We start from the raw sequence: 23,290 nt of genomic DNA, 5'->3' as shown, positions 1-23,290 counted from the left end.
GTTCTCACATATGGTGAAGGCCTCTGTGTTTGTGGGCAGGCCAGAAAATGTGCACATAGGTAGACAATTTCAGAAGTTAATTCCCCCAAGGAGCAGTATTCCATAATAAGGAATAGTGTTGATAAGGTTTTGATAAGTGAATTGTCTAGTTTCCTTACCCCTCGAGAAGAAAATCCTAAGTCACGAGCTTTAGCCTCAAGAGATCCCAAAGGCACTCAGCCACATTCATCAGTGTACTTATACTAACTTTATTCCCATTCCAGATTCATGGGATTTTTCTCCCAAATAAACCAGTAGCACCCAAATTCTTATTCTAATGTCTACCTCTAGAAGAGAAATCCAAGCTCACATGGCACACATTAATAACTTTACTTTATTCCATATATTTAATAACCAGCACATGGAATTTATATAAAAACTTCAAGTTATTATCAAATTGAACAAATTTTGCCCAATATTAACTAAGACCACTGAAAACAAGTCTGAGACTTCAGACTGTACCTGCTTTTCAATGATGGCTTTTTCTTGTTTTTCCTTTTCTTGTTTCTCTTTTGACAACAGCTCCTCCTCAGCCTTCTGTTTTGCCTTCTCTCCTGCCTTTCTTTTCTCTTCTTCCTGTTGCTTCTTTTCTTCTTCTTGCTTACGGGCTTCTAGGCGCAGCCTTTCCTCTTCTGCCTTTCTTTTCAATTCCTCTTTTTCCAGCCTTTTGAGAAAAAAAAAGCACTGTTAGAGGATGACACACTCCAAAGGCAAACTGCTAAGGACCATGTGCTGACCACAGCAGGTTCACACACATGAGAGAGAGGGGGAGAGAGAGAGAGAGAGAGAGAGAGAGAGAGAGAGAGAGAGAGAGAGAGAGAGAGAGAGAGAGAGAGAGAGAGAGAGAGAGAGAACAAGTGAGCAAGAGTGCGAGAGGCTAAAAGAGTTATAGTAACACCCTTATGGTCCTAAATCTTCTTAAACCTCATTATCACTGAAAACATACATTCCTTCCCACACACCCAGCCGCCTCTGCTTATACTTTCCTCGGTGCATCCATGGAAATTCCATTCTCGTACCGAAAAGATTCCCTCTTACATCCACTTCACTTCCCTTGAAGGTAGTTTAAAAACTAGCACAAAAAGCCTGACTTCTCATATGAAACTATTTCACAATTTTCAAGTATGAACCTTCTCCCTTTAAGAACAATTTCATCTTTTTACACCAGCCCTCTAGCATAGCCCACCCAAGCCCACATTTGTCACTGTTACTAAACTACCTCTAGGCTCTAGTTTCTCTTCGTACAGTGGAAATCTTTTCTTTTACTAATCTCGAGTTCACCAAACCTGTGAGCAGTTCTGTCATCCTCTTGATCCTTGTTATCATACCCATCCAATCCCAGGACTTCTTCCCTACCAAGCAGAAAGTGTTACCATTCAGTAGTTAATGGATATCTCTTGTCATTGGCCACTGGTGTGAGTCTTCATATAATGGCCTCCATCTCTTATTCTCTAACACTTCACACCCTCTGGAGTCCCTCATTGTCATAATTTGCCCACACCAGTGATGAGCTGGGCCTTGAATTGTTTAGTCTTGTGAATAAATATGTGAGTTCCACTGTTCACTATTCCTATGTGTTTTAAGTTTTCATTTAAAAAGTTTCATCTTTGCCATCAATCTTTGATCTGATCTTAGCTCATCCTTCTACCTCTTTGGTGACCTTCCCTAGGTCACCAAACTGTACAAACAACTTCTACCCTCTTCTTTGCCTCAGGATCTCCCCCATGCCTCTAGTCCCCACCTGAGCATTCCTATGATGACACAGAGGCCACTCTGTTTCCCAATTCCCAGCCTGGGTAGTCCTTAGGATTACTCATGCCATTCCCTGTCTTCCTGGACTAGCTATAGAAAGACACAAAGCTGATCAATCTTGTGTTCCTTGATCTCAGCTGATATGTTTTTAGTCTCATCCCTTGGATTCTATATGGACAATTACTTTTTGTCAACCATTACCATCATTCTAGTTGACAGTATTACCACTACTTTACTGAGAAAATTGGGGCTATCATTTTGCTTCTTAAATTTCACTCATTCACTGTATTATGACTGAGAATGTTCCCTGTTTGTTCTGATTAATATGGAAAGGACATAAATGCTACTACCACCTGTGCAGTTAATTCCATCCCCTCCCCCATTGCTCTTACATCTTTTGCTAGTTCCCATTCCTTCCTATGCCAGTTTTACCCTTCTACATACAACTTTGCATGGGCTGCAAAATACTCAGGTCTCAGGTAACCCAATTCACCCTCTTAAATTCTCTCCCATTTGCCTTCTGCTTATGGCTACCGTCTTACCTCTTTCAAGATGCTTCTTGTCTTTATACCCATCTTCTTAATAATTTATCTCCAAAAATATGTTCATTGCCTAAATCTCAAGACAAATATAGTCTAAGCCTCAGTAAGTCTTGCAATAGCCTGACAACACTAAATTTCCTACTTTTGAGGCCCTCTTACAGCCTCTAGCCACTTGAGTGGTGCTGTCCTATCTCCCTCCACCTCTGTCATCCCTTGCTGCTACACTTGGAAGGCCAGAACCTGCCCTAGCTTGCACCCAAACCATCTGCCATCTAGAAACTTAGGTAGCCAGAAGTCAGGTATGAATAGCATTGTAGACCTCTACCTGCAAATTCAGGTCTGTACTCTCATTTGGACAATGACTTCAGGTTGGCTGTGTGGCCTGGTCATGAGAAGCCTTACTCAAATATTCTTTGATATGGGCTCCTAGCCATGATTTCAGTTTCAACATGTAATGTATTCTGTAATGCCAGGAAGCTCTCCTGTTTGTTAGTGTCTACAAATGTCTTTCCCAGATTGAATCTAGGGTATGAGGGTGCTTGCCCCAACTCCAAGAACCTCATTGTTTATCTTGGGCTATCCCTAAGTCCAGAGGCTAGGATTGCTACGCGGGCTTCTGAGAAAGCTCTGATATCACAACCATCTGAAAATAGACAAGCTTTTTGCTCTCTTAGGGCCTAGTAGCCAAACACCTAGTAAGCACTTTCTTCAAAGGGAGTCTCCCAGATCCATGATTTGGACAGCGTTTCCCTTTCTTCAAAGGGAGTCTCCCAGATCCATGATTTGGACAGTGTTTCCCTTTCTTCAAAGGGAGTCTTCCAGATCCATGATTTGGATAGCGTTTCCCTCAACAGCTGGTGACAATAACTGGGCTTCCCAGAGTTTAGTGCAAGTATCTTTATTTTTTTTGCTACATTCTCTCAACTGGTAATCACATTTCTGCAATTTTAACTATTGAAACTACACAAAAGAGATGTGGGGATGATCCTATTCCAAGAGATGTCCACTGTGTTCCAGCCCCAGGCTGTCTGGTACTTTCCTTTCTCACCTCGCATGTGGCACTATCAAAGCTTCACATTCTGGCAAGAGAGAGGAAAACTGATTTGGGGTTAAGTGTATTAATCTCAGATTCACCTAGGTCACAGGTTTCTATTTTATTTCCAACTATTTGTGTGTTTATCTTCTATCAGATGGTTACTTTTTAGCTTTTCAGACTGATTCTTTTTTGCCTTTCCATGGTTTCTTATTGGGTATACCATCATCTTAAATATTTCAAATCAAACTTTACCATCCCCTCCAAATCTGTCCCTTTCTTTTTACTTGTGTGAGTCTGTATACTCCCTTTTCTTTTGCCTTCATCATGAAATTTCAGCCTGTGAGTCCACTTAACCCACTGCTGTCACTGATGGTATTTTAGTTGAGCTTCTTCCACTTCACTGAGCACCAACCAACAGTGATCCACCACTGTACTCTGGCCTTTTAAAGTATTAACTAGAAAACGGAGACAGCCTGTGAACAAATGAGGCTATGTTAGTCAGTTGGAAGCCAAGCTCAAAGAGAGAGAAAATCAGCTCCCTCCCCAGTACAGGTCCAGAAAGGCCACAGAAGTGAGTTGACCTACATCTTGAGAAAGAAAGACACATCATGTGACAAAGAGCATGCGTTCATGTGGAGACAAAGCACAAGCCAGGCTTTTGTGGTATGGAGCTGCATACTAGAGTACATGAGGAGGGATACAGGCTTGCCTAAAGAGAGTGAGAAGGCAGAGGAGCAAGGAATGGCCAGTTCAGGGAAGAATTGTTGGTAGGTTTGGATAAATCCTGTAATCAAGATTTACTAGCAAGAAGCCAGGCGGTGGTGGCACACGCCTTTAATCCCAGCACTCGGGAGGCAGAGGCAGGTGGATCTCTGTGAGTTTGAGGCCAGCCTGGTCTACAAAGCGAGTTTCAGGACAGCCAGTTACACAGAGAAACCCTGTCTCAAAACAAACAAACAAACAAAAGATTCCACAGATACAGTCTAGTTGACCTATCTGGTGTGGGAGGAGTATAGTGGAGAATAGAGATACTAAGATGAGCGCCAATGAAGACTTACATAACAACTGATATAATATGAAGGATAATGGAAATGTAGAAAGCAGCTCTGAGATGTCTAACTTTAGGATGACATGGAGTGGATGAAATGAACAAGAAGTCTGAGTGATGTATACTAATTTATGCCTTCAAGATGCTGAATTTGAGGTAAATATGGGACACAATTTTATATATATATATATATAAAACATATATATATATATGTTTTGACTAAAGACAAATGCTAGTTAACAGAACTTTCTGAGAAGGAAATAATTTATAGAATTATGTATTTATTCTTCAACCTTTCTCAAGACCCAGTAATACCATTGTTGGGTATATATGCAAAGGATGCTCAATCATATCACAAGGACATGTGCGCAAATATGTTCATAGCAGCTTTGTTTGTCATAGCCAGAACCCGGAAACAACCTAAATGCCCCTCGATCGAAGAATGGATAAGGAAAATGTGGTACATTTACACAATGGAGTACTACACAGCAGAAAAAAATAATGATATCTTGAATTTTGCAGGAAAATGGGTGGAGCTAGAAAACATCTAACTCAAAACATTTTGAGTGAGGTAACCCAGACCAAGAAAGACAATTATCACATGAACTTACTCATAAGTGAGTTTTTAAACATAAAGCAAAACCAGCCTACAAATCACAGAGAACCTAGACAACAATGAGGACCCTAAGAAAGACATACAGAGATCTAATAGACATGGGAAGTAGAAAAAGACAGGATCTCCTGTGTAAATTAGGAGCATGGGGACCTTGGGAGAGGGTTGAAGGGGAAGGAAGAAACAGGGAGGGGAGCAGAGAAAAATGTAGAGCTCAATAAAAATCAATAAAATTAAAAAAGAATTATGTGTTTATTCTGGTAACTACTAGTCACATGTGGCTATAAACAATAATATGTGTCTATTAAGGCTAAAGAATTGAATTTTCTTCAATTTACAGTTACATATACATAAGCACTATGGTATAGACAATGCAGCTTTAGATTAAATTCAGGGCTTAGGCACAGATTCAGGATTCTTCATTAGTTCCAGAAAGTACAGAAGGTTTATAAAACAAAGCTACAGTTAGCTTCAAAAATAGGTGATAAATGCAAGGTAAGTAAAAAATGAAGTCAGAAAGAGAGATGAGAACAAGTTCACTTATCACACTGCTGCATGAACTGTCAACCATAAATATTTTGAAGCCAGGGGAAATATGTATAAATAAGTATATATAAATAAGTATGGCAGGGACAATAGCCAGCAACACTGTATTCAGGGAGGACTTCTCAGACAAAAAGCTGATCCAGAAATCTAAAATGGTTGAAAGATACTTAAGGAAATGCTCAACATCCTTAGCCATCAAAGAAATGCAAATCAAAACAACTCAGATTCCATCTTACAACTGTAAGAATGGCCAAGATCAGGGCTGGAGAGATGGCTCAGAGGTTAAGAGCGCTGACTGCTCTTCCAAAGGTCCTGAGTTCAATACCCAGCAACCACACAGTGGTTCCCAACCATCTGTGGGCCCTCTTCTGGTGCTGCAAGCAGAATACTGTACACATAATAAATAAATAAATTTTAAAAAAAGAATGGCGAAGATCAAAAACACTGATGACAACTTATGCTGGAGAGGTTATGGGGTAAATGGAACACTTCTGCATTCCTGGTGAGAATGCAAGCTGGCACGGCCCCTTTGATATCGGTATATCAGTATGGCGATTTCTTAGAAAACTAGGAAACAACCTTCCTTAAGACCCAGCAATACCACTTTTGGGTATATAGCCAAAGGATGGTCAATCATACCACTATGCTCATAGCAGCATTATTTGTCATAGCCAGAATCTGGAAACAACCTAAATGACCCTCAACTGAAGAATGGATAAGGAAAATGTGGTACATTTATACAATGGAGTACTACACAGCAGAAAAAATAACATCTTAAATTTTGCAGGAAAATGGATGGAGCTAGAAAACATTATTTTGAGTGAGGTAACCCAGACACACACACAAAAACATTATCACATGTACTCACTCACAAGTGGTTTTTAAACATAAAGCAAAGAAAACCAGCCTACATTTCACAATCCCAGAGAACTTAGACAACAATGAGTACCCTAAGACAGACATACATGGATCTAATCTACATGGGAAGTAGAAAAAATCAAGATCTCCTGAGTAAACTGGGAGCATGGGAACTATGGGAGAGGGTAGAAGGGGAGGGGAGAAGAGGGAGGGGAATGGAGAAAAATATATAGCTAAATAAAAACAATTTTTTTAAAAAGCTGATCAAGGAATAAGGGCTTGGAGTCCAGGTAATATTTAAGGGAATTTAACAGGTAAGATATAGGAGAGACAAAAAAAGCAAGGACAAGTTCCACAGAGCCAAAGGAAACCAAGCATCAAATTAAGAATCTGGTAATGAAAGGATGGAGAGTGTGTAGAAGTGTGAATAGTGTGAGTTGCAAAAATAAAGACAGGAAGGTAACCAATTCTTTCTGCAGCTGATCTGCTAAGGAAATGAGAGAGAACAAAGTAGCTAGAAGGTAAACAACTTCCCTTTTTTTGCTTTAAAGTAAACAGCAACAATCATATCACTCACCTGTTCTGGGGATGTTGTATTTCTGTGGCTACCTTTTCCAAGCCTGTCATTTGAAATCCCACGATTATATTACCTATTACTTTCCCTTCACATAACTTCCAGCCCACCCAAAGCAGCCTGAATATACCATCCAACAATAACAAAACATGTAGAAAATGGTCAAAAGACTAGAGTAAGAAAGAAAATAAACAGAGATGTTCAGAATTTGAAGAAGGTACCCCTCTCGACTGTTAAAAAAAAAAGATCAACAAACATTTAATCAGAAACCACATACCAGGCAGTGGAGGCATATACCTTTAATCCCAGCACTAGGGAGGGAGAGGCAAGTGAATCTCTGAGTTGAAGGCCAGCCTGGTCTATAGAGTGAATTTCAGGACAGCCAGGGCTACAGAGAGAAACCCTGTCTTGAAAATAAAAAAAAGAAAAGAAAAGGGGAACTATCAACAAGGTGATGGGACAGACTTAGTTGGCTTCCCAGGGGAAACCTTAACCTCTCTGAGAAGTAGATGAGGGTGGGGTGAGGGGAAGTGGGAGGTGGGGGAGGAGAGAGAGAAGAGGAAGGGAGAACTGGGATTGCTATATGAAAATAATCAATTAAACAAAATAAATAATTTTTTAAAGGGGGAAAAAAGAAACCACAAAGATTTTAAAGGTTACTAAAGAATGTCTTATTGTTACCTTAAATTCAGTGCTAGTCTTCAAGTGCTACAGCACTATTTCCTGTCTCATTCCTTAAATGGTACCAGATTGTACTCTGTGATCATCCCAACAGTATCTTTTCTCCTTGTAGTGATAAAATTGACCTTGTCCTTTAACTGTTTCCTTTCTGAACATAAAGATCATAAAAAGCAGAACTGCCTGTATCACATCCAAGTAGTACTGCCACAGTGGCTTTCAAATATTGATGAATTGCTAAGGTAGAATGAGACAGGGCCAGCATATTTTCACAATGTTCCCTAAACACTTCTGATAGATTCCCTCCAACACTTAGACTACTGCAATGACATCCTTTGTCTCTCTCCAGGAGAGGATTTCCACATACCTCATTGTCATGGGCTGGGGTTGACTCTTCTCTCGAGCTTCTTATCTATGGGACTCTGACCTACTTACTCTCTTTCCTTCATGATTTTAGAGCATGAGTTAGGATCGTCTGGGAAACAGAGTCAAGATCTCTATAGCCAGAATCTTTTGTTTATCCAGGGAGACAATCTATCACCAAAGTTCAAACTCTCCTCATAGCTCTACTAGAATTGCCTATATAATTGTCTCTATATCTAAGAAAGGAAAGGAAGGTACCTGTAATATTTAGATCCTGCTAATGTGAGTTTCTGGTTCTCAAAAAAGAGCAAAGTTCTGTCACTGTTAATGACATATAGCTTCTTGGAAATGCATGCAATCTAGATTCCTATACTACTGTCCAGGTTTTGGCAACACAAAAATTGTAAAAAGAAAGGCAAGCCAATCTTTCCAACCCCACCTTTACATCAGATCACACAAGTCTGAGTTCCTGTATACCTCTCTTGTTCTTCCTTCATGAACCGTTCTTGCTCCTCTTGTTCCTTCTGTAACCGAGCCTGACGTCTCTTTTCAGCTAGAATTTTTGCAGCCTCCTCTGCATCAGTGGTGCCTGCTGTGGGTTTTCCTGAGGCAGTAAGACATTTAGTAGCAAAAAAAATCAGGGGAAATGAACACAATGAGCCCACTCACATAGAAGTGGACACATAACTATTAACTCAGTATAGTGATGGCAAATACTGCAACTGTAGAAGGAGTGGTGAGCTGCGTCCCGCCACCCGGCTCCTGCATGGCTAGCTGTACACCCGAAATAACAACACATAAATTGTATTCTTTTAAACACTGCTTGGCCCATTAGTTTCAGCCTCTTATTGGCTAACTCTCATATCTTGATTAACCCATTTCTAATAATCTGTGTAGCACCACGAGGTGGTGGTTTACCGAGAAGATCCTAGCCTGCATCCATCTCAGAGAGGAGAGCTATGGCGTCTGCCTGAAGCATCTGCCTGACTCTGCTTTCTTTCTCCCACAATTCTGTTTTGTCTACTCCGCCTACCTAATTTTCTGTCCTATTAAAGGGCCAAGGCAGGTTCTTTATTAACCAATGAAAGTAACACATAGACAGATGACCCTCCTCCATTATGCAACACAGTGTTACAATTAGTCACTAAGCAGAAGAAGCTGTGACCCTTGGGATTTTTTTTTTGACAAAAGTTACATTTAATTTACAATGTAATAAAGGTTACAGGTAAAAAGCTACACTTAAAGCAGAAAAGGCCCTATTACACAAATGTACAAACCTGTACAAAGCTCATACAATGGTTCCTACTGTGTCTCCTGTTAGCCAGGTCTAGCCTGGAGCTCTGAATAACCAGAACACTACACTGGGGGGGGGGGGGTTCAGGGGAGCCTCCAAACCAACAGCTGGGCAATATCCTCCTGATATGAACCTGGTCCTTGTAAAGTACAGTCTTTTTCTGTTCGTCGTGAGCCATCCCTATCTGGTCATATTCTTAAGAAACTGCCTCATGGCACACACAAAAGTTGATGCCACAGGAGGGCAGCACAGGAACTAAATGCCAACTAGCAAGTGGAGTGTTCAAAGTGGACAAGGAAAATAGATCAAGTCCAACAATACCGTAAAACCCATAAACCTGTGCCCATGACAATGGCCACAGACAAAGGGAACTCAATGGTCTCACTCCAGCAGAAAGGACTGAGGAGAAAGGCCTAACTACTGGACCTCAAAACCATGGACACTTGAGTTTACACCTTGGTTTAATAAATGAAGAACGTCAACCAACCTAGGATCCATGGCAATCATTTTGCTACCTGGGGCTCACAAGGGAAATGAATTTAAATGAGACTACCGCCTCCTCCATAGCTCTAGATTCCACCTGGACGTGTGTGACTTCACATGAAAATGGCCCTGGGAGGCGGAGGTGGGGGGGGAGGCGGGGAGCAAAAACAGGGCAGTCTGCTTAGGTCCTGGGGAGCCTTTCTTTACACTTCCGTGTTCTGACTCAGGTCTCTAACTGGTACTTCAGCCCCACCCGTAGTCTCAATATTATATATTAGGGGCCCAGGAGACTTTCTGAAAGATGATACTGCACACACAGAAAGTTTCCTCCCTAGTTCATTAGCCCCCTTTGCCAGCCTCCACCCATCCTACCCATCCCACCTACTCCATAGCCAAAAATATCAAATCAGTAAGGAAAGTGAGGGCTTCTTGCCGGGCCAAGCCTCCTTTGCGTATTTCTTCATCTTGGGTTCTTTTACAGCTTCAGGGTTATAGACTGCAGGGTTTGGTGTGGGGTTTATGGTCACTGCCAACAGCACAACAGGAGTCAAGTCCACATGAGGGGCGCGGTTCTGGTATGACATTGGCAAGCCACCATTGAGTGCTATCCCATGGATGCCATGCGGTTGGGAGCCTGTTTCACTATGTGTAGGGGGCAGGCTCCCATATAGTCCTCCGCTGAAGGCAAAGTTCTGTATGCGTCTGCTTCCTGTCTCCTCCAGGCCCAGAGAGTCAGAGCCCTCCATCCGTTTCTTCTTGACTGGAACCACTGCAATCTGCGCCATGTTCGGGAAGTGACCAACAGAGGGATCCACATCCTCTGGGTTGATGATCTCATCGTCCTCACTGAAAGTCACCTGTGAGTTCTTCCTCTTCCTCTTTGGTCTCTGAATGTCCAATTTCCCGCCCTCAATAGTGAGAGTTGAAATCCGTTTGCTGTGGGCAGTGTTGAACTCTGTCAGGTTATCAAGCTCGGTCTCCTCTTCTAGAAGTCCCAGCAAACCCTTGAATTCATCATCCTCTCCACCCATCTTTTCGTCTCCTTTATTTATTGCTGATGGCAATGTCTGAGGCTTCTCTCGCAGAGTGTATGCCTTGTGGATGCACCAAATGAGACCGTGGAATCAATGGGAATCTCTTGAGGCTTGTGAGGTTCCACCAGAATGTGACCCAAGAAAGTGCCATGAGTGCTGTTGAGATCTACCAAGAAAACTCTCTTCAGGTGCTTGTGGTAAACCAGTGCTGCATAGAGCAAGACTAGCGATCAATGGTGAAGTCACACAAATCAGAGTTTCTCCCAAGTAAGTAATACTTCTTCTCATCAATAATCAGTTTCTCGATTAGTTTGTCTCCTTTCACTACAAGATGCAAGCCAGGTGGGGGCTTGCCTGCCCAGGTCAGGCAGTCGAACAGCCGGAGGCTGGAGCCATCTTGCGTCTCCCCCTCCCAATTGGCGGCCGAAACATGCTGGGAAACTGGGAGGCCAAGAGGGAAGAGGCGGCCTCCCAGCAGTCTGTGCCGACCCTTGGTGTTTTTAGGCCTCAGTAGGGGCAGGAAACAGTTAAGGACAGAGCTATAAGCAAGTTCCACAACACTCCCATCTTGGTGAACTCACTGCATGTCAGAGACTTTAAGGACTAAAGCTAGTGCTCTGTTGTGTAGAAGAGCACATACAGGCTGCATGCGACCCATCTTAGGTTCCACAGTCATAAGCAGAATCAAGGCCTAGGTCTCACGAATAAAAGACTATTAAAAATGATAGAAAGCCTAAGGAAACAGTAAAAGGGGATGACACTGTCCTAGGGAAAACCCCCTCCCCTCCAAAACATGAGAGAATGAGATATAGATCAGGACAGAGGGAGAACTATGAGGGGAAGGCCAAGGCTAACTGGCAACATCAACAGAGAGATTTACCTGCACTGTGCTCACTCTTCCCTCCTGTGGCAGAATGCTTCTCGGTGGCATGCTTATCAGCTACATACTTCTCAGTGACAGGTTTGTCAAACACGCTCTTCTCAGTGACAGGTTTGTCAACCATGTGCTTCTCTAGAGTTTCTTCTTTGGGTACGACAGTGGTCTGCTGACCAGTGGTGCCTTCCTTTTCCTTATTGCTCTTCTCCTTCTCTGCCTTCTTCTTGAGTGCTCCTTCACTGGGAATGGGAGGAAAGCGATACTTCACAGGAGACCCTATATATGGGGGCTTCACTTTGGAGACTTCACTTCTCTTTGGAGACTGTGGATATGCTTTTGAAGTTGTCCTGAAAAACAAAAATAAGGCAGAACAGATACCGTACTTGACCATAAAACTCTTCGTAAGAAGTTTTGTCCCAGCCGGGCGGTGGTGGCGCACGCCTTTAATCCCAGCACTAGAGAGGCAGAGGCAGGCAGATCTCTGTGAGTTCGAGACCAGCCTGGTCTACAGAGTGAGTTCCAGGACAGACTCCAAAGCTACAGAGAAACCCTGTCTTGAAAAAAAATAAAAAAGGAAAACAATTTTTTCCCAATAAACTGAATAACTTCATCCTTCTATAGGAACAATTATAGGGCTTATTATACACTCCCCAAAGTCATCCCAAAAGAGATAAATTTTAAGAAATTCAGCTGGAAATACCATGTCCAAATTATGTTAAAACATAATCATTTATGCTTTATGACAATGTTTAGGATGGTACCATGGTTTGGATACAATTAGTAAATGTGTAAATCACGTATGTCTGTATGTATATATGTGGAGGCCAGAAACTGATATCAGTGTCTTTCTATATCACCTTCCATTTTTTTGAGAAAGGGCTTCTCTGTGTAGCTCTGACTGTCCTGGAACTCACTCTGTAGACCAGGTTGGTCTTGAACTCAGAGATCCACCTGCCTCTGCATCTTGAGTACTTGGATTAAAGGCATGAGTCAGCACCACCTGGCAAAAAAAAGACACTCTTAATATGGGTGACACTATCAATGAGGAGGGGAGCTGAATAAAAAAGAGAAAGTGAGGAGCTGGGCATTATCATTTATCTCTCTCTGCCTCCTGACTATGGATGCCATGTAACCAGCTGCTTTAAGCTCCTAGTGTCATGCTTTCCCCGACTGTACCTTCAAACTGTGAATCAAATTCAACTTTTCCTTAAGTTGTTTTTGTCAAATATTTTGTCACAGTTATGAGAAAAGCAACTAATATAAAGCCTGACCTGGTCACAAGTTTAGTAGCCTTAAAGTCACCATCAGAATGCCAACATGACATTCTTATCTGCTTTAAATGGCTCACTAATGCAAAATGATGTCACATTCTCTATCTGGCAGAACTGAAGCACAATGGTCAGGTGTAAGTTAACATCACATCAGTGACGTTGAGGTTCTGTAATAAGTAAACTGGGCCAAGTACTCATGACTACACATTAAAAACAACAACAACAATAAACCTTCTACCTGTTAAGAGAGAATAGATTATTTGGGATAAAACTCAAGAAGGCTGTTTATAATCCCCCATTCCAACCCCTCATTAATAAACAGAATGTGCTAATATACAGACAGACAGACAGACACACAGTGGGAGGAAGGGAAGGAAGGAGAGAGTGAGAGAGGGGCACAATGGGCAACCAAAATATAAAATATAGTCTTGAAGTTCTCAATTTTATCTGTGTGTAGAACATCCAGAACATCTTGCCTCTACATATGTTTAAATGAATTTAGCATCCTGTTGGCCAATGTGCAAGAGGAGCACATCTTAAATAAGACACAGTTGCTCTAGCAGGTTCCATAATTCTCTAGTCAAGCTGACTCAGAGTACTACAAGCCAAGGGAAGCTTGGCAGTGTTATTTTTTTTCTAGGTCCCAGAAATAGGTATAAAAGCTGAGGGAAGAAATTAAGCGTAAGTTAATTGGGAGAAGTCATAGTGTTTTTATAGAGCTTTATTTTGAAGTATGTACACACCTATTTATTCAGAGCCAGTGTCAGTGATGTAGGCAGGAAGGAAACTGGTATTAACTATAGTTTTTCTTAAATAAGAAAACCAGTCCTGAGAGCATAAGTGACTTTTTCCTAACAGATACAAATAGTGAGAACAGGGCTGACATCCAAGTACTGATATTTGCTTTTATAGTTTTTAGTTTTAGTTTGCTACTTTAAATTTTTTTCAGGTTCAATAATACTGTAATAGGGAATTTAAAAAGTGTGCTTGGGGAGTTGAAGGAGACTTTCCTGTAGCACAGAGCAGGATTATGTAACTTGGGGTTTTTTTTTTGTTTGTTTGTTTGTTTTTCAAGACAGGGTTTCTCTGTAGCTTTGGAGCCTGAACTGGAATTTGCTCTGTAGACCAGGCTGGTCTCAAACTCACAGAGATTAAAGGCGTGTGCCACCACTGCCCGTCTTGAGTATATAACTTTTTAAAGCTGCATGACTAGCAAACAATAGTAACAAACACCTCCCTCTGTAAGTACAATGGCAAAAATAATTCTCTAGACGCAGCTTCATACTTCTGAACGTGAATGGACTGCAAAGTGGAACCCCAAAGGAATCCCCCCACACACATCCTGGAATTTTCTTCAGTGCTATTTAATGCTAAGTATGGTTAACACAGTCCACAGTCTATACACTGGATAGGAGAGAGGGCTCTATGATTAAGTACAACTCAGTCAACAGTCTAAAATTTATTACTTTCCGAGAGAAAAAGAAAGCCTATATACACTACCTTACCTCACAAACTGACACCATGGTATGCGACACTAACAAAGACTCAACACCACTGCCATGGGGTTTCTGTCTAAATGCATGACCTGAATCTAACCTCAAGTAAACTTCCAAGCCAACCTAAATCAAAGACCAGCCCTCAAATGAACTAGCTTGTATGTCAAGATCATGAAAAAAGTAAAACTAAGGAACTGTTACAAGTTAAGAGACCTAAGAGTGAGGTACGGTGGCACATGTTTATAATTCTAGAATTTGGAAGGTGGAGGCAAGATGATCAGGAATTCAAAGCCATTCTCAGTTACACAGTGAGTTCAAGGATGGCCTAGTATATATAAAATCCTATCAAACACATGCAAAGATAGTAAATAAAATAAAGGAGACTAAGGCGATTAAATTATCAAATACATTGTGATACTCTTTGCAGACTGGATCCTGGGCTGGAGTGTAGTAACATTATAAAGGACCTTATTAAGACAATTGACCAAAGCTACATATATACTATAGATTAAGTATATCAAAGTAATTTTCTAATTTTCACGTACCACGAGTATGTGTATTAGTTACTTTTGGCACTGCTTCAACAAAATGTTCAAAAAAGTAACTTACGAAAGAGTTTATTTTAGTTTATGGTTAAGGGCTGCAGCCCATCATGGCACAGAAAGCAGCATGAATGCTTCGACTCATATTCTTCCTTTTTCTTTTCTTTCTTTTTTTATTTCTTAAAATTTATTTAACTTTATTTTATGTGCACTGGGGAAGGTATCAGATCCCCTGGAACTGGAGTTACAGACAGTTGTGAGCTGCCATGCGGGTGCTGGGATTTAAACCTGGGTCTTCTGGAAGACCAGCCAGTGCTCTTAACTACTGAACCATCTCTCCAGCCCCCTCTTTCTTTTTTAAAATTTAAGTTTGAGACCCCAGGTTATGGGATGGTGCCATTCATATTCAGGGTGAGTCTCCTCTCCTTAGTTAAACCTCTTTAGAGACTCCCTCAAAGACAAGCACAGAGGTGTTTCTCCTAGGTGATTCCAAGTCCAACCAAGTTGACAGTGAAGACCAACTATCACAGTATGTAAAAGAATGTCTTTGTTCTTTAGGGACATATCATCAGAAACATACTTTCAACAGTTCTGGGAGAAAATGATAGATGTCTACTGACAGGATAAGAATGGTGAAACAAATGTAGATGAAAGGGTATTTTCAGTTCTTTAAAGCTGAAAAAGTTGAAATAGAAAGGCTTAAAAATTGGTTCAAATTCAAATGATCCTGTGTTTAGACTTAAACATATAGTATATCTGTATACTGGGTAAGTATACAAATATGTGTACCTGCAGGACCAGATATTATCCTTTACAAATAAAAGTTCAGATAAGAATATAAATGCCAAGGTGGGCGATGGTAGTACCTGTCTTTAATCCCAGCACTCGGGAAGTAGAGGCAGAGTCTACAAGAGCTAGTTCCAGGACAGGCTCCAAAGCTATAGAGAAACCCTGTCTCGAAAAACCAAAAAAAAAAAAAAAAAAAGAAGAAAAAAAGAAAAGAAAAGAAAAGAAAAGAAAGAAAGAAAGAAAGAAAGAAAGAAAGAAAGAAAGAAAGAAAGAAACCGGTCCACATGACTATCATAATGACCAAATACCAACTTACAATATTTAACACAGAACAACTGGAAGCATAAGTAACATATTAAGACTCAGAAGCAGAAACAGGCTAGGGAAACATTCTTTGGCCACATTTGCTTTCTTCTCTCTAGATTTTTAGCTTTGTTCCATATACTAGTTTCAGAGTGTAGTTGAAGCTAAGTCTTCTAGAACTCATAGAAATATCTGACAATACAAACAATGAAAAGAAACAACCACTTAAAAGAATAATGCTAGTAATATACATAGCTATCTAACAGGGGCTTAATTTACCTGAGATCAAAAAGGACACTGTAATGTCAGAGCTTAAGAGTTCACATTCATCACATAAGTAACCTGAGCTTTGGGATCAGAATTCAAAATAATTAACTAAGCATCCCTCTCAAAGCCACAACCTTTTTTGTATGCTTTTAAAGGACTGGAGAGATGGCTCAGTGGGTAAGAGTACTGGCTAGGGGAGTTTTCTGGATGACATTTGGTGAAGAGATGCTAGGAAAACAAAGTTAAACATGGTTACCTTCACCACGTAAAAACAGGCATCTTGACTTACGAGACTCTTATGACAGCCCTGGGAGCCAACCCAGTCCTGGGACACTGGCAGACTAGGATTGAGCCAACGGCCTGACTCAGAGTCTGTGACCTCCACCAGAACCAGACACGGAGAGAACAAGATCCACCAGGAGCAGAAGACAGGAGCAAACCCAGTCCTGGGACATGGACGGATCAGGATTGAGCCAGCGACCAGATCCAGAGTGAACAATCTCCACCAGAACAGGTACAAGGGAATAACCGCTGAGCAAGTGAGCCAGAGCAAGAGAATGCTGATGGTCTGGATGTGAATCCAGGACTTTCAAGGGAGTAGACCTAAGCCAACACCCTGGTGGGTCTGGGTGAGAGTCTAAGACCTCCCAGGAACTAAGGCCTGAGCCAGGACCTCTGTCACCCTGAGTGTGAGTAAACCTGGGCCTCTGAGGGAATAGGCAAGAACCAGAGATCTACACGGGGCTAGGAACAAGTCTGGAACCTCAGAGAGAGTAGGCCTGAGCCAGGTCCTCTGTGGGTCCCTGCATTGGTTTGGGACATCAAAGGGAATAGGCAGGAACCTGGAACCCCCTGTGGGTCTGAGAGCAGGTCTGAGACCTCTGAGGAAGCAAGCAGATCCCCTGAGGGTTCGGGCCGCACCCTAGCCTGGAACCTCCCAGGCAATAGACCGGAACCAGAAACCTTTCCAGGTCCTCCGACCCAGAGAGGGAATCCGGACCAAGACTTATAGATACAGGTCAAAGCCTGTAGCCTAAGCCAAAGTTGCCCTAAGGCAAGGAACTCTATCTGGGGCAACAAATTCCACAGGAGTGAAACAGAACAAGGCTCCTAGGACAGAGAGAGCCCGAGGAAACAAGCTCCATCAGGAGCAGAAGCCAGGAGCAAATCAAGCCCTGGGAGCCAACCCAGTCCCAGAACACTGGCTGATCAGGACTGAGCCAGCAACCTGACTCAGAGTCTGCTATCTCCACCGGAACAAGATTGGGACTGAATCAGTTACCTAGGACACAGAGAGAACAAGCTCCACTAGGAGCAGAAGCCAGGAGAAAACCCAGTCCTGGGACATGGGTGGATCAGGACTGAGCCAGCGACCAGATCCAGAGTCAGTGATCTCTACCACAACAGGTCCAACTCCAAACCAGGAGATCTTCTGTAGGCGGAGATCCAGACCAACATTTACAGAAACAGATCAAAGTAGGCCTGAGACAGCAAACTCCAAGAGAGCAGGCCAAAGCACAGGAGCACTGAGCTACTTCCAGGGATAGGAGTAACCAAAGGGGTAACTAGAATTGTACTGACTGTACCACGAGGAACAACCATCTGAGCTTTGTATTCACTGGCACCTAGAGGATTATTCAACAGAATCTCAGACAGCCCCAACCACACCTAGTAGAGGAAAAGATGTGTAGAAAAGGTAAAGTCACATGCTACACCACAAAGAGCAACATAATACCAGTAAAACCTAATGAAATTGGACACCAAAAGATCACATAATCCAATAAAAAAAAATGGAGTACAGACCTAAACAAAGAACTCTCAACAAAGGAATCTATAATGGCTGAAAGACACTTAAGGAAATGTTCAACATCCTTAGTCATCAGAAAAATGCAAATCAAAACAACTATGAGATTCTATCTTACACCTGTAAGAATGACCAAGATTGGCCGGGCGGCGGTAGCGCACGCCTTTAATCCCAGCACTCGGGAGGCAGAGGCAGGCGGATCTCTGTGAGTTCGAGACCAGCCTGGTCTACAAGAGCTAGTTCCAGGACAGGCTCCAAAGCTACAGAGAAACCCTGTCTCGAAAAACCAAAAAAAAAAAAAAAAGAATGACCAAGATTGGGCTGGAAAAATGGCTCAGCAGTTAAGAGCATTGCCTGCTCTTCCAAAGGACTTGAGTTCAATTCCCAGCAACCACATGGTGGCTTTCAACCATCTGTAATGAGGTCTGGTGCCCTCTTCTGGCCTGCAGGCATACATGGAGACAGAATATTGTATACATAATAAAGTAAATACTTAAAAAATTAAAAATAAAAGAATGGTCAAGATCAAAACCACTGATGACAACTTATGCTGGAAAGGTTGTGGAGAAAAGGGAACACTTAGGCACTGCTGGTGGGATGCAAGCTGGTACAACCCCTTTGGATGTCAGTGTGGTGATTTCTCAGAAAATTAGGAAACAATCTTCCTCAAGACCCAGTAATACCACTTTTGAGTATATATCCAAAGGATGCTCAGTCGTGCCACAAGGACATGTGTTCAACTATGTTCATAGCAGCTTTGTTTGTCATAGCCAGAACCTGGAAACAACCTAAATGCCCCTCAATTGAAAAATGGATAAGAAAAATGTGGTACATTTACACAATGGAGTACTACACAGAACAAAAAAAAATAACAACAGCTTGAATTTTGCAGGAAAATGGATAGAGCTAGAAAACATTTATTTTGAGTGAGGTAACACAGACACAAAAAGACAATTATCACATTACTCACTCATAGGTGGTTTTTAAACATAAAGCAAAGAAAGCCAGCCTATAAACCACAATCCCAGAGAACTCAGACAACAATGCGGACTCTAAGAGAGACTTACATAGATATAATCTACATGGGAAGTAGAAAGTATAAAAAGACAAGATCTCCTGAGTAAACTGGGAGCATAGGGACCTTGGGGGAGGGTAGAACGTGGGAGGGGAAAGGCAGGGAGGGGAGCAGAGAAAAATGTAGAGCTTAATAAATATCAATAAAAAAGGAGTACTGGCTGATCTTCCTGAGGAACTGGATTCAAATTCCAGGATCTTCATGGTGGTTTAACCTTCTTTATCCAGTTCCATGGCAATCTGGCCTCCATGGACACCAGGCACACTCTGGTGCACAAACATATATGTGGGTATTTTATATAAAATAATCTTTAAAACTTATTGCCAGGTAGTGGTGGCGCATACCTTTAATCCCAGCACTCAGGAGGCAGAGGCAAGTGATCTCCGTGAGTTTGAGGTCAGCCTGGTCTACAGAGCATGTTCCAGGACAGCTAGGGGACAGAGTGAAACCCTGTCTTGAAAAAATTTTTTAAATGTTTAAAAAATAATTAAAAAACAAAGTTCATAAAATATGTTAAGATATAATGAATGAAAGAACAAATGTCCAAACATTCACCATTTAATCTAGAAGACAGGTAATATCATTATGTTGAAGATTCCTGTGTGGCCCTTGTCTTCCCTCACCGAAAGAGGCCAGTATCATCCTGAATTTTATGTCTGTCATGTTCTTATTTTGTAAAAACTCATTTTGTCATATTTAATTCTGAAGAACATTTTTTAGGTAGTACATCTTGGAACTAAAAATAAATGGAATCTATTAATGGCATTCCTCTATAACTTATTTTTCATTCATAACATTTCTGAGAAAATCCCTTGTGGTTGTGCATAGTTGTGACCAATGTTTTTCATTACTATATAGTTTGGCTGAATTTTCATAAATAATTTAAGCTTGTTGCACATGAGTTTCTATGATTCTCTAGACCAGTCTATAACCATTGTGATTCATCCACTAATTTTCACCCAGTGGGAAATCTATATTTCTTGGCATTTGATTTTTACTTATTTGGAGAGAGGGGTTTCAATATGTAGCCTAATCTCATGCTGGCCTAGAATTTATGTGATATCTTATGTCTCAGCTACCCAAATATTATGATTATAGATGTGTATAGACATGTACCACCAAAACATCTAGCTTTTTAGTACTGGGGGCATTTTGGGCTGAGGTAGAAACCTAGTGCAATGGAAACACAATCTATGAGGGTGGCCCTTGTTAAGATTCCTAGTAATGGGGTATATGGAGCCTCAACTGCCATTTCCTCTAACCAGGCAGTGATGTAGGAGGGTCATCTGTCTATGTTACTTTCATTGGTTAATAAAGAAACTGCCTTGGCCCTTTGATAGGACAGAGAATTAGGTAGGTGGTGTAAATAGAACAGGATGCTGGGAAGAAGGCAATGAGGCAGTCACCATGCTTCTCTGACCCGAGACAGATATAAACTAGAATCTTTCCTGGTAAGCCACCACCTCATGGTGCTACACAGATTACTAAATATGGGTTAAAACAAGATGTGAGAATTAGCCAATAAAAGGCTGAAACTAATGGGCCAAGCAGTGTTTAAAAGAATACAATTTGTGTATTGTTATTTTGGGGCATAAGCTAGCCAGGCGGCTGGGAGCCCAGCAGGACAAAATGCAGGCCTGCCTGCAGCTCCTTCTACAAGGCAGGCCTTCAGCAGTAGGACTGGGTCACCAAACCAGCTGCAAAACCTTCAACCTACTATTTGTCCTGCCTGCAAAACTTGTAGGTGTGGCCAACCAATAACTGGTACAACTTGAGACCCATGCCATGAGAGGGAGCCTATACCTAACACTGCTTGGATGGCAGGAACGGGAGGCTGGATGGCTCAAGACCTAGGATAGAACCAAATACAACTGGTAAAAAAAAAGTAAATGAAATGATTCCTAATGATATTCTGCTATTAATTGTAGACCAATTTTCATCAGTGAGTCTTTATCCAACAACTGCTAGGAGCAGATGCAGAGACCTATAGCCAAATATTAGGTTGAGGGAATTTGGAGAATCCCATGCAAGAGGGGGAGGAAAGATTATAGGAACCAGAGGGGTTAAGGACATCAGAACAAGGCCCACAGAATCGACTAAGTACGGCTCATAGGGGCTCACAGAGACTGAACCAACAATCAGGGAGCCTGCATATGTCTGGCCTAGGTCCTCTGCATATGTTATAATTGTGTAGCTTGGTGTTTTTATGGGACTACTAACAGTGGGAATGGGGTTGTCTCTGACTCTTTTGCCTGTTTTTGGGATCCTTTTCCTCCTACTGGGCTGCCTTATCCAGCCTTGATACAAGGGATGTGCTTAGTCTCATTGTGACTTGTTATGTCATGCATGTTTAATCCATATCCTTGGGAGGCCTGTTTTTTTCCTGAAGGGAAAAGGAGGAAGAGTAGATCTGGGGAAAGGGAAGGTGTAGGGGAAACTAGGAGGATAGGAGGGAGGGGGAACTGTGGTTAGGATGTAATGTATGAGAGAATTAATTAATTAATTAAAAAAGGTAAAACCAAGAAATACTTGCTTTTCTTTAGACCTCTGAACTCTTTCACAAAAGTTAAGCATTCCTTTTTATCTTTTTTTCTGTTTTATTTTTGTTTTGTTTTCTTTGTTTATTTTTAGGTTAATCTATAGTGGTATAGTATTTGTGTTTTAATAAATAAATATTGCCTGAAGATCAGAATGCAAAGCAGCCACACTAGTCAGCCATATAAACTAGGCAGTGGTAGCACACACCTTTAATTCCAGTAGCTGCACTAGTCAGCCATAGGAGCTAGGTGGTGGTGGTGCACACCTTTAATCATAATAGAGAGGAATATTAAGACGGGAAAGACAGGTCTTATGCTCAGACTCATCCTGAAGATTCATGGTGGCAAGATCGCCATTTCAGTCTGAGGTAGAGGTAAGAGCCAGTAGCTGGCCGCTTTGCTTTTCTGATCTCCAGCTTGAACCCCAATATCTGTCTGTGGATTTTTATTATTCATGCTACATTAATCATTCTTAATAAGAAGTTCTGAAATCTGAAATGATCCACGTTCCAATGCTTCTTGAACATCATACCATTACTCAAAATTTTCAGAGTCGGGTGGTAGTGGCACATGCCTTTAATCCCAGCACTTGGGAGGTAGAAGCAGGTGGATCTCTCTGACTTTAAGGCCAGCCTGGTTTACAGAACAAGTTCCAGGGCAGGCTCTAAAATGCTACACAGAGAAACCCTGTCTTGAAAAAAAATGTTTCATATTTTAAATGGTCCAATCAGGGATGCTTAACCAATGAAATCTAAGCCAGTTTCGCAAATCTAAGTAACTGAAATGTGAAGCACCCCTAGTTCCAAGCAGTCCTAATGGACCAAGACAGACCTATACTGAGGACCTGTTTTACAAAAAGAAATAAAGACAGTTCCAGCCTCAAAGAAGCTTTGTGGAAGAACACTAACTGAACATAAAATGTTAATACAATGCAAATGAGCTTCAGATTAACAAGTCTCTAACTGAGGCCTGACCCCTCACTTCATACAAGTCTCCATTCAGATGCTACACTGAGGGACATATGCTCAAAGTACATTATATACTTGCATGTAGATCATCTTCTAGAACCCTGCATAGAAAAACATCTGAGTAAACTTGTCTTCAGAACAAAATTGCTAACCATCAGTAATATGTTAAAGAGACAGACAGTGAGGCAGTAAGATGAGGAGGAAAGGAGATGGTAAGCAAGTGCCTATGCACAATGCAATCACTTCAATCTAGAGTTAGAAATGGTACAATTAAAAGAGAAAGGAAAATGCCAGGGGAAATAATGAAGAGAAAAATGGAATTGAAGGTCCTAAAGAGAAGATGCTGAATGTATCACCTTGGCAAATATGGGTCCTATATATGTTACAAGCAATACACTTATAAATGGTTCATCATTTATCCAGAAGATACATTAAGTGTATAGACATATACTCCAAAGGCAGGCATTTGTCCTGCTCACCCATTCCTGTTGGACATGCTTT

The 23,290-nt window shown here is 41.5% G+C and overlaps 1 protein-coding gene and 1 pseudogene across 13 annotated transcripts in view; both read right to left on the bottom strand.

The window, feature by feature from the left end:
• Map7d2 (MAP7 domain containing 2) overlaps positions 1–23,290 on the bottom strand; it is a 105,277-nt gene that overhangs the window by 5,600 nt on the left and 76,387 nt on the right. For 9 of the 13 annotated variants that reach the window (XM_038316497.1, XM_038316498.1, XM_038316500.1 and 6 more), the window contains 3 exons: positions 11,741–12,084; positions 8,527–8,653; positions 502–703 (listed from right to left, as the gene is read on the bottom strand). In XM_038316497.1, the coding sequence (XP_038172425.1) occupies positions 502–703; positions 8,527–8,653; positions 11,741–12,084 (673 nt within the window). Of the gene's footprint in view, positions 1–501; positions 704–8,526; positions 8,654–9,444; positions 9,451–11,740; positions 12,085–23,290 lie in introns of all 13 variants that reach the window. The other 4 variants (XM_038316494.1, XM_038316492.1, XM_038316493.1 and 1 more) reach the window with 1 other exon arrangement.
• Positions 10,228–11,518, bottom strand: LOC119804875 (annotated as a pseudogene).

The sequence above is a fragment of the Arvicola amphibius genome, chromosome X (assembly GCF_903992535.2).
Source record: "Arvicola amphibius chromosome X, mArvAmp1.2, whole genome shotgun sequence".
NCBI classification, from domain to species: Eukaryota; Metazoa; Chordata; class Mammalia; order Rodentia; family Cricetidae; genus Arvicola; species Arvicola amphibius.
Note: the sequence above shows the minus strand (reverse complement) of the source record. Positions and strands in the feature narration are given on the sequence as shown.